This window comes from Pelobates fuscus, chromosome 10 (genome assembly GCF_036172605.1).
Source record: "Pelobates fuscus isolate aPelFus1 chromosome 10, aPelFus1.pri, whole genome shotgun sequence".
NCBI lineage: Eukaryota > Metazoa > Chordata > Amphibia > Anura > Pelobatidae > Pelobates > Pelobates fuscus.
The window spans coordinates 145,398,421-145,410,897 of record NC_086326.1 but is presented as its reverse complement, the minus strand read 5'-3'; the positions used below and the strand labels follow the sequence as shown (position 1 = coordinate 145,410,897).

Genomic DNA, 12,477 nt, shown 5'->3' with positions numbered 1-12,477 from the left:
CTGGTCTTCAGTTTATACAAGTCCATCAGTTGATATAGTAAAACACAAGTGGAGAGCAAAACATTGCATAACTTAACAATACGTTACAGAAACAGGACCTGAGAATAACAATGACAACTTTATTATTCCTTAACCATTTATGACAGAATTATTCCATCATGGATGTCCTATGTATTCTGTCATGGATGCCCTAGATCCTATTTAAATTGTAGGGCACCCCACCTGCAATAAAAATTGTTAGGAAAAAAAAAGTTCTCTTTTTTCCAGTGTAGAGACCCCCGATGCTGTACCCTTTTCTATATATCCAGTCTTAGATTAGAAAGTTACGTTACACATGTGTAATGTCCTTATTGAATGTTATTGTACCTGCTTTTCATTCACAATGCCATTGTGATGCATTATATTGTCTCATTAAAATAACACTTATAAAACAAAACAGGAAAAGAGATCACTGCTTAAGTAACCACCTGAGTCATCTATAGCTAGTCTGGTAAGTCCACTGCAATTAAGAAAATGTTCTAATTTTAAGTGTTTTCTTTCCAGTAGATGGTCCCATAAACAGAAATGAAATCAGTGGATTGTACACTTCAGTTTCTTCTCCGGATTATGTAATCAAAGATAACGAAATCACAAGTAATCGAAAAATAAACTGTGTGGCAGTCAGTACACCAAGCAGTAAATCTTTGAGTCGTGAAACTACAGAATCCGGGGAAGTAAATCTCCGAAACAGTAATACCCTCATCGAACATATACAGACTGAAGATCCATCTACTCATATTAAGGAGGAATCGGTCCCATGGCAAGATGGAAATCTTGTTGAAGCTTCCATTTGCACAACCAAGGGAGATGCACAAATGAACTATACAACAAAATGTGAATCCGCATCAAATGAAAAACAAATTCCTATAAACACTGATATTCATACAGGCACAGACCATAGACAGACAGAATATCCACCTGACCTTATTAAGGTAGAATCAGACTCATGTGAAATCGGCACTCTCTCCAGTATCAAGGTTTATACACCCATAGGAGATAAACAGATGGACTATACATCAAATAATGAATCCGTATCAAACAAAGAAGAAATTCCGGGAGACATAGACATTTATGCACCCACAGAACATACACAGACAGAATATTCATCTACTCTTATTAAGGAGGAATCAGCATCATATGAGGATGGAAATTTCACCACCTTAGACCTTCTGACCCCCACATGTCATACTGAAATACAAAACTCTTCTGAATGCAGAAAATGCTTCACTGAAACTTCAGATATTAAGAAACATGTAAGGATTCATACAGGAGAAGAAACATCAAATCACAATAAACTTATGAAGATTCACACGGGAGATAAATTGTTTTCCTGTTCAGAATGCGGAAAAAGTTTCAGTTGCTTTTATAGTATTAAGTCTCATCTAAAGATTCACACCAGAGATAAATCATATTCATGTTCTGAATGTGGGAAATGTTTTGCTGACTTGTCAACTCTTAAGAGACATCAAAGGATTCACACCGGAGAGAAATCATATTCATGTTCTGAATGTGGGAAATGTTTTGCTCAAATGGTACATCTTAAGTCACATCACAGGATTCACACAGGAGAGAAATTATTTTCATGTGCAGAATGTGGAAAATGTTTCAGGGACTCTTCCGCTCTTAACAAACATCAAAGGATTCACACAGGAGAGAAATCATTTTCATGTGCAGAATGTGGGAAAGGTTTTGCTCGCTTGTCAACTCTTAAGACACATCAAAGGATTCACACAGGAGAGAAACCATATTCATGTTCTGAATGTGGGAAATGTTTGGCTCACTTGTCAACTCTTAAGACACATCAAAGGACTCACACAGGAGAGAAATCATATTCATGTTCTGAATGTGGGAAATGTTTTGCTGACTTGTCAGCTCTTAAGAGACATCAAAGGATTCACACCGGAGAGAAATCATATTCATGTTCTGAATGTGGGAAATGTTTTGCTCAAAGTGTACATCTTAAGTCACATCACAGGATTCACACAGGAGAGAAATTATTTTCATGTGCAGAATGTGGAAAATGTTTCAGTGACTCTTCCACTCTTAACAAACATAAAAGGACTCACACAGGAGAGAAATCATTTTCATGTGCAGAATGTGGAAAATGTTTTGCTCACTTGTCAACTCTTAAGACACATCAAAGGATGCACACAGGAGAAAAACCATATTCATGTTCTGAATGTGGGAAATGTTTTGCTCACTTGTCAACTTTTAAGAAACATCAAAGGTCTCACACAGGAGAGAAATCATATTCATGTTCTGAATGTGGGAAATGTTTTACTCAAAAGACAGACCTAAAGACACATATGAGGATTCACACAGGAGAGAAACCATTGTCATGTTCTGAATGTGGGAAATGCTTCACTCAAAAGACAGAGCTAAAGACACATATGAGGATTCACACAGTAGAGAAACCATTTTCATGTTCAGAATGTGGGAAATGTTTCAGACAAATGGCAACTCTTAAGACCCATCAGATGATTCACACAAGAGAAAAAACTATTTCTTGTTAAGAATGTCTGAAATGTTTCATTGTTCAATGAAACACTCCAATTAATACATTATTTGGAAATAAGAACTATTGAATGCTACCCTGCACTACTGCGCCGTGTGCCCGTCCACCTACAAATTTGCCTTCAGAAGAGCAGGGGGTAAAACAAAATACCAGGGGTGGCCAAACTTCATACCTGTAAGAGCTTCATGGTAAAATTTAGAAATATTCAAGAGTCACATAGAAAGTTTAATGGATTATTCCACATAAAAATTATATTTGAATTATAATTTTATTAATGTGATTTATTAACGTATATACTCGAGTATAAGTCGACCCGAATATAAGCCGAGGCCCCTAATTTTACCACAAATAACTGGGAAAACTTATTGACTCGAGTATAAGCCTAGGGTGGGAAATGCAGCAGCTACTGGTAAATCTCTAAATAAAACTAGATCCCAATAAAATTACATTAATTGAATATTTATTTACAGTGTGTGTATATAATGAATGCAGTTTGTGTGTGAATGCAGTGTGTTTGTATGAGTGTGTTTGTATGCGTGTGTGTATATAATGCACTCATACAAACACACACTCTGCATTATATGCACACACATACACTCTGAAACTCACAACAGACCCCACGCCCTACCAACCGGGTCGCCTCCCTTTAAGAACCCTCCTCCCCCCCACATCCCCAACACATAATGCCCCAATCGCTCACATCAGCCACACCTGACAAGCACACTTACACTAACTCCTACAGACCCCACCAGACATACCCCCCCCCCCCCCCCCGCGGCATCAGACCCAACGACCATCGGAGGCCGCTGTAAACCCACCAAAACCAGATCACAAACGAGAAAGGCATCCACCCTCAACACATAGACCATAAAACACCTAAAGTGGCCCGAACCAACACGTCCTATTCTAGGAGACGGCCTAAACAGAAACACACACACACACACACACACAGTCAGAAGGGCAAAAGACGAGCTCGGACCAACAGCACTCGACCTAGCGGAAACAATCACTAACAATATTCATACCATACCATTGGAATCCACAGGACATCAGGATTTCAAACTAGATAACAGAACCAGTACTCCCACCAAACCTCCCCCTCCTCCCCACCCCACCACTTCCAACACCCACCCCCTCTGGTACCCCATTATCCCCCCGAAGAGAACCTCACAAACACACACCGACTGACCACCAAGAGACAAAGACACAAAAAGAACACAAAGACGAACCACTTTTGAACTAAAACCAACCTCGTTATAGTTACTGTTAACATACATCGATGTTTTGTAACACACAATTTCCACCCTCTAAAGTGACGCTTTAGAACTACCCCCCCTAACAGGAACAGAATCATAGAGCGACAGCGAACGACTGCAACAGCAATGATAAGTAATTCGTTGTATGATCACCTCTGATCTATAACTGCCTAGGAAAATGCTGTTACAAACCATGAATTCTGTGAACCTAACCCTATTCCCCAATTCTACTTTCTGTACCCTACCCCAACTACTATTGAAAATTCAAAATAAAGAATTTATAAAAAAAAAAAAAATATGTGAATTATAATTTTATTAATATGATTTATTAATTACCGTATATACTCGAGTATAAGTTGACCCGAATATAAGCCGATGCCCCTAATTTTACCCCAAATAACTGGGAAAACGTATTGACGTGAGTATAAGCCTAGGGTGGGAAATGCTGCAGCTACTGGTAAATTTCTAAATAAGATTAGATCCCAATAAAATTACATTAATTGAATATTTATTTACAGTGTGAATATAATGAATGCAGTGTGTGTTTGTGTAGTGTGTGTATGTAATGAATGCAGAGTGTGTGTATATAGTTTGTGTGAAAGCAGTGTGTGTTTGTATGAATGCAGTGTGTGTATATAATGCACTCATACAAACACACACTCTGCATTATATACACACGCATACAAACACACTCTGCTTTATATACACACACACACTCTGAGTGTATATAATGCAGTGTGTGTGTGTATATATAAAGCAGAGTGTGTTTGTGTAGTGTGTGTAAACTGGGTGGGGGAAGGGCATTTTTTTTTTTTTTTTATTTGAATATGTTTATTATTTAGTATTTTTTATATTCCCCCCTCCCTGCTTGATACCTGGCCAGGGAGGGGGGCTGTAACATTCCCTGGTGGTCCAGTGGCATGGGCTGTGCAGGGGGGCTGGCAGCAAGCTGTTACTTACCATTCCCCTGTTCAGCTCACAGTGTAAGTCTTGCGGTATGCGTGCCGCGTGGAGCGTTGCCACGGTAAGCCGTGGAAACCCTCTGACGGCCGCGGGTGTCGCAAGACTTACACTGTGAGCTGACCGGAGCTGCTACAAAGGTAAGTAACAGCTTGCTTCGGCCCCCAACAGGACCACCGGGCTTATAATGAGCCCGGCGGTCCTGATCAGTATTATGGCAATGTAAGTTGCCATAATACAGACACTGACTCGAGTATAAGCCGAGGGGGGCTTTTTCATCACAAAAAAGGTGCCGAAAAACTCTGCTTATACTCGAGTATATACAATATACAAAAAAAAATCAAGAGAAATTAATAAGTGAGAATAAAATCACTAAACGTATATATTTTTTTTTTATTGTATTTTTGCCAATCTTTCTTTTGAGGCATTGTAATTATTCATTTATTGCTTTTGTTCCCACTTATTAATTTTGTTTTGTTGATTTCAATTTGTTCTATAATAGTGGAATACAATGCATAAAAAAGAGTCACAGCAATAGTACATATTTTACTAATGCAGTAGTTGGAGTACTGAGGTATACTCTTGCATAGGCAGCCTCATTTTTATAATAAACCGGTTAGGCAAGCATGTCTCGTTCAATAGATTTACTAGCCTTAACAGAAACCTGGCTCTCCCCCTCTGACACTGCCACCCCTGCATCTTTGTCATTCGGTGGTCTCCAACTTACCCACAACCCAAGAAACTCTGAATGTAAAGGTGGTGGTGTTGGGTTTCTCCTCTCCCCTCACTGCTCTTTTAAACCTCTTCCCACCCCCCCTTCCCTCTCTTTCCCATCATTTGAAATACACTCAATTCGCCTTTTCAAACCCTTCTCCGCTAACATTGCTGTTATTTACCCCCTTATTGTCCCTTATTGTCCCCCTGGTTCCCCTCTTCTCTTCCTTGACCACTTTGCTGCCTGGCTACCCTATTTCCTCTCTTCTAACATTCCATCCCTAATTCTCGGGGACTTCAATATTCCTATAAACCCACCTTTGACCTCTGCAGCCACTAAACTACTTTCAATGACTTCCTCCCTCGGGCTATCACAGTGGGCAAATTCTCCCACCCATGTAGCTGGCAATACCCTTGACCTAATCTTCACTTATGTATGTACAGTAACTAATATCTGCAACACTCCATATCCACTCTCTGATCACCACCTCTTATCATTTGCTCTTGCATACCCCCTCATCCAACAACCTCAGCCTAACCCCCCTCAACTCAGGAGGGACCTTAATTCTCTGGATCTCCAACAGTTGTCAGCTGACATTGATTCACAACTGCTGTCCATCCCTTCCCTCTCCTGTCCTTCACTGGCCATCTCCATATATAACTCTACTCTTACATCTGCCTTGAACACTGCAGCGCCACTCCAAACAAGCACCTCAAGGAGGACCCGCCCCCAACCATGGCATACTAAATCAACGCGCTACCTGCAAAGATGCTCCCGTTGTGCTGAACGCTCCTGGAGGAAGTCTCGTACCCAATCAGACTTTCTCCATTATAGATTCATATTGTGTTCATACAGTGCAGCCCTTGCCCTTGCCAAACAGTCCTATTTTTCCTCTCTCATTAGTTCATGTTCCCGCAACCCCAGGCGTCTCTTTGACACCTTTAATTCTCTTCTTCGCCCTGCTGTGGCCACCCCCAAAACTAACCTTACTTCTGATAACTTTGCATGTTACTTCACTGACAAGATTGAACAGCTAAGGAAAGAATTCTCCCCTCCTTGCCTTTCTGTTTCTCAATCACACATAGATCATGCCTTTCCTACCCTTCAGACATTCTCCCCAGCTACTGACCAAGAGGTGGCTGCTCTTCTTTGCTCCTCTCGCCCCACCACTTGCCCGCTCGATCCTGTCCCATCTCACCTTATCAGATCTCTCTCCACTTGTCTCGTGCCTTCTCTAACAGACATCTTCAACTGCTCGCTCTCTTCTGGCATCGTCCCTGCTGACCTTAAACATGCCACTGTAGTACCTATACTAAAAAAAACATCCCTCGACTCATCCACCCTCTCTAACTACCGTCCCATATCCCTGCTCCCTTTTTCCTCAAAGCTTCTGGAAAGGCTTGTCTTTACCCGTGTGTCTCATTTCCTCAATTCCAACTCTCTCCTTGACCCCCTTCAATCTGGCTTCCGCCCTCTCCACTCTACAGAGACTGCCCTTATCAAAGTCACTAACGACCTAATCGCAGCTAAATCCAAAGGCCACTACTCCATACTAATTCTTCTTGACCTCTCAGCGGCCTTTGACACCATTGATCATGCTCTCCTTCTTCAAACTCTTCAATCGCTTGGTCTCTGTGACTCTGTCCTCTCGTGGTTTTCCTCTTATCTCTCCCAACGCTCATTCAGTGTCTCCTTTTCTAATGATACCTCCTCCCCTCGCCCTGTCTCGGTTGGAGTCCCCCAAGGCTCCGTCCTTGGTCCCCTTCTATTTTCTCTTTATACTGCCTCTCTTGGCAAACTTATTACCTCTTTTGGATTCCACTACCACCTGTACGCTGATGACACCCAGCTATATCTCTCCTCCCCGGACCTCTCCCCTGCCATCCTGCAACGTGTCACTGCTTGCCTTTCTTCCATCTCTGACTGGATGTCCTCCCGCTTTCTGAAACTCAATCTCTTAAAAACTGAGCTCCTTGTCTTTCCTCCTCCTAATACTGATCCTCCTCTTTCACTCTCCCTTCAAGTTTGTGGTACCAACATCAGTCCATCTTTGCAAGCACGCTGTCTTGGCGTCATACTTGACTCTGGTCTCACCTTTGAGCCTCACATCCAGCATGTTGCCAAATCCTGTAGATTCCATCTTAAAAACATAGCCCGCATCCGCCCCTTTCTTGCACCAGATACTACCAAGGAGCTTGTCCATGCTCTGGTAATTTCCCGCATGGATTACTGTAACCCTCTCCTGATTGGTCTTCCCAAAAGCCGTACTGCACCCCTACAGTCCGTAATGAACGCTGCTGCTAGACTGATTTTCCTCTCTAGTCGTTTCTCTCACACCTCACCCCTCTGCCAGTCCTTACATTGGCTTCCTGTATGCTATAGGAGTCAATTCAAGGTACTAACTCACACCTATAAAGCACTGAACAACTCTAGCCCCTCTTATATCTCCTCACAGATCCATAGGTATGTCCCTTCTCGGTCTCTCCGCTCTGCCCATGACCACCTCCTGTCCGTTGTCCGCACTCGTACGGCCAACTCGCGCTTGCAGGACTTCTCGCGGGCGGCTCCCTTCCTATGGAATAGCCTGCCTACCGCCATCAGACTCTCCCCTAGTCTTGCATCTTTTAAGAAGTGCCTTAAAACCCATCTCTTTAGGAAAGCATATGGCCTCCAAGACTAACCCTTACCTCACATACCTGTCTCTTGCCCTCTCCTAAAGGGCAGTCCACCTTATTTGATTGCAAATTCCTGTCCTAATGTGTTTTACACCCACCTCCTATAGAATGTAAGCTCGATCGAGCAGGGTCCTCTTCAACCTATTGTTCCTGTAAGTTTATTTGTAATTGTCCTATTTATAGTTAAATCCCTTCTCATAATATTGTAAAGCGCTACGGAATCTGTTGGCGCTATATAAATTGCAATAATAAATAAATAAATAAATGTTTATGCATGATACAGCCCCCCAGTTTTCTCATGTGTCTCATACTCTGTGTCCTCATGTGTCTCATACCCCTAGTGTGTGTATGTTTCTCATACCTTTAATGGTCCCTATATGTCTCATTCTCCCAGTGTACAAATACATAAAACAGATAACCGCGCCTTAAAGCACAGTAATGTACAAATATGAAGTCAAATATAAATCATCTGTACATACTTTTTTGATAAAAGCCTATGAAGTCTTCAGTTGGATACAGTGCATGGTATCTCATAGAAAAAGGAAAAAGACACAATAATAGTGCAGTATGTCTTTAACACAGTGAAGTAGAGTGTGTAACGGACCGTTTCACTTACAAGAGGATAAAACCCAGTTTAGGCGATATCCCCCTTTTCCATAGACCAGCAGCTACAGCAATCGCCAATCTCCCGAACTGCAAACTGTACGAATTCTGGAAACTCCCGAACTGGAAACACACCAACCCTGGAATCAGCCGAACAGGAAAAGCATACAATCCGCTTACACTCCTGGCAGTCCAATTCCCCCAAAAACGAGACGACACATCGGTTTGAGGGTCAAGCAGAATCTGAGGTCTGGAACACCCAGCCTGCTTTTTATTACAGTTGTGCACATACAGGACACACCCAGGGGGAGGCATAAAACAACCAATCAAGTAACAGTACAACCCACACATCCCCTCCCCTCAGATAAGCAATTAACATAATTATTACATACAGTAAAAATACAGTTTCCACACATACTCTGTAACTTTAAAACCATACATCACATTCACATAAAAATACATATCCACAATCAATCCATTCAGGGGAACAACATATTAAAAAAATGGCATGAATCAGACCAGGGGTTCAAAAGTTAGTAAAAGTATCTTGGCTGGCAGGTTAGTAAAAGTATTTCCCCCTGGCTGGCAGTATTTTAATCTGGCTCAAACAGTAAAAGTAAAACATCCCCACAATGCATCCTGGCTTCCTCCCTTCTGCCCTGGAGATAATTGGAGAAGTACCGTATATACTCGAGTATAAGCCGAGTTTTTTAGCACATTTTTTGTGCTAAAAAACCCCAACTCGGCTTATACTCGAGTCAATAGTCTGTATTATGGCAATTTGCATTGCCATAATACAGACTGGGGCTGTGGGGGCTGTGCGAGAGCGTTACTTACCTCTCCTGTAGCTCCTGTCAGCTCTCTCCTCCTCCGCGCCGTCCGTTCAGCACCTTGGTCAGCTCCCAGTGTAAATCTCGCGAGAGCCGCGGCTCTCGCGAGACTTACAGTGTGAGCTGACAGAGGGAGCTGCACGGACGGCGCGGAGGAGGAGAGAGCTGACAGGAGCTGCAGGACAGGTAAGTTACAGCTCTGCCAGCCCCCCTTCCCCCCCACTGAACTACCAATGACACTGGACCACCAGGGAAGGAGCCCCCCTCCCTGCCATGTATCAAGCAGGGAGGGGGGATGAAAAAATAATAATTGGTAATAATAAAAAAAATATAATAATTCAATAATAAATAATAATACAAAAATAATAATTGCATTAAATAAATAAAAATAATAATAAATAATAATAAAACAAAAATTAAAATAATAAAAAATATATAATAATTCAATAATAAATAATAATACAAAATAATAATTACATTAAATAAATAAAAATAATAATACATAATAATAAAACTAAAATTAAAATAATAAAAAAAAATGCCCACCCCCCCCACCAAGGCTCTGCACCACACACACACACACACATACACTGCATTCATACACACACACTGCACTCATACACACACACTGCATTCATACACTCACACTGCATTCATACACACAGACTGCATTCATACACACACACTGCATTCATTATACACACACTGCATTCATTATACACACACTGTAAATAAATATTCAATTAATATATTTTTTTTAGGATCTAATTTTATTTAGAAATTTACCAGTAGCTGCTGCATTTCTCACCCTAGTCTTATACTCGAGTCAATAAGTTTTCCCAGTTTTTTGGGGTAAAATTAGGGGCCTCGGCTTATATTCGGGTCGGCTTATACTCGAGTATATACGGTAATCCAATTATCTCCCAGGTCAAAGACAAAACTCCATTACACATATGGGGACCTAAAAACAGGATTATGTTTTAAAATATATAAAGTTACTTTTTATACATTAAACACAGACATGTAACATATCCCCAGATAGCTCAGGTCTGCGTGCACATTATTAGGTGAATGGCACGCAGACCACACAAATACAGTTTAATTGCCATGGAGCCAAAGTCTTTCCCATAGTCTTTCATTATATGAATAGGCTCCATGGCATAGCTATCTGGGGGTATCACTGCTCACACAGGGCAAGTACCGAATGGCCCCACTGTGTTTAACGGGCCAGAATGAGTGACATGCACTCTGTTAGGGCCGAATACGTTTTGTAAAAGGGCCCAATCTCCCAGGGCCATAGTCCAAAGGCAAGAGGCGGGCAAGCAGTCCCCTCCAAGGACACGTGGCGAGGTCGGTTTCGCCACACTTCTCCCCTTTACCCCCCAGACTAACAGGGTATCTGACCTCCTGCCGGTCAGTGCCCTGGTTAGTCCAGCAACCCACCCACGAAGCACAAACAGCAGTACCTCCCACCCACAATAAATGTTTACTCCACCTGGATAAAGTAGCAGCTTGTCCAGGTTCAGGTTCTTCACCACGGCTGTGCGGGGAGCTGGTAGACTGCCTTGGTGGGTTGCTGAGTGGGCAGAGACCAGCGGTACTCTGCCCTGGTGCCAGCGCTACCACTGAAGTAGCCTGATTGGAGCCTGGTTGTGGGAGGGGGAGACCTACCGTCTCCCCTCTGGGTACACAGCTCTGGGGCTGGGGGGACAGGACCGACCGTCCCTACCCCTTGGGCTGTAAGTGCAGAGACTACGGTCCCATCTGCACAGTTGCGGGGCTCAACATCTCCCCTTGGTGGGTTAGGCTTCCGCTGGAGAGAGGGTGTAACAAGCTCCTCTCTCTGGACTGTCAACTGCCGCTGGGGAGAGGGGTTAACGGGCTCCTCTCCCTGACACTCTCTCTGCTGGTGGAGAGGGGGACCAGCTGTCTCCCCTGTCATTATTTTGTCCTGCTGCTGGGGTGTGAGACTGACGGTCTCTGCTCCCTGCAGGACACACTGCTGCTGGGGAGGAAGGACGACACCTTCAGCTCCCTGGGATACACACTGTCGCTGGGGAGGAAGGATTGCACCCTCAGCTCCCTGGGGTACATACTGCTGCCGGGGAGGAAGGATTGCACCCTCAGCTCCCTGGGGTACACACTGCCGCTGGGGAAGAAGGACGACACCTTCGGCTCCCTGGGTTACACACTGCCGCTGGGGAGGACGGACGACACCATCAGCTCCCTGGGGTACACACTGCCGCTGGGGAGGAAGGACGGCACCTTCAGCTCCCTGGGATACACACTGCCGCTGGGGAGGAAGGACGGCACCTTCAGCTCCCTGGGGTACACACTGCCGCTGGGGAGGAAGGACGACACCTTCAGCTCCCTGTAACTCACTCTGCCGCTGGGGAGGAAGGACGGCACCTTCAGCTCCCTGGGATACACACTGCCGCTGGGGAGGAAGGATTGCACCTTCAGCTCCCTGGGACACACATTGCCGCTGGGGAGGAAGGACGACACCTTCAGCTCCCTGTGATACAATCTGCCACTGGGGAGGAAGGACGGCACCTTTAGCTCCCTGGGACTTACTCTGCCGCTGGGGAGGAAGGACGGCACCTTTAGCTCCCTGGGTTACACACTGCCGCCTCGGGAAGACGGCTAACCTCCTCGGATGCAGCCTCTACTCTGCTGCTGTAACACTCTTTCCGCTGAGCATACTCTCCGTCCATCCTTGATTTTCGCTTAGCCATGACCTGGTTCCAGATCCCCTGGAATATCTCCATGGATACATAACCCCCATACTGGGCCACTCGCTGCCTCACCTCGGCCAGCCCATAATCTTCAGCGTCAGAGCCTTCCATACTTGTCTGCTCCAAGTCGCTGGATACCTCTGCTGCCA

General features: G+C 44.0%; 1 protein-coding gene across 1 annotated transcript in view; it reads left to right on the top strand.

The window, feature by feature from the left end:
- Positions 1-752: 752 nt before the first annotated feature.
- The window catches only part of LOC134575151 (zinc finger protein 721-like), a 254,227-nt gene continuing 242,502 nt past the window's right edge, over positions 753-12,477 (top strand). The window contains exon 1 of the mRNA XM_063434369.1: positions 753-2,511. Within this exon, the coding sequence (XP_063290439.1) occupies positions 855-2,511 (1,657 nt within the window). The 5' untranslated portion in view covers positions 753-854. The remainder of the gene's footprint in view (positions 2,512-12,477) is intronic.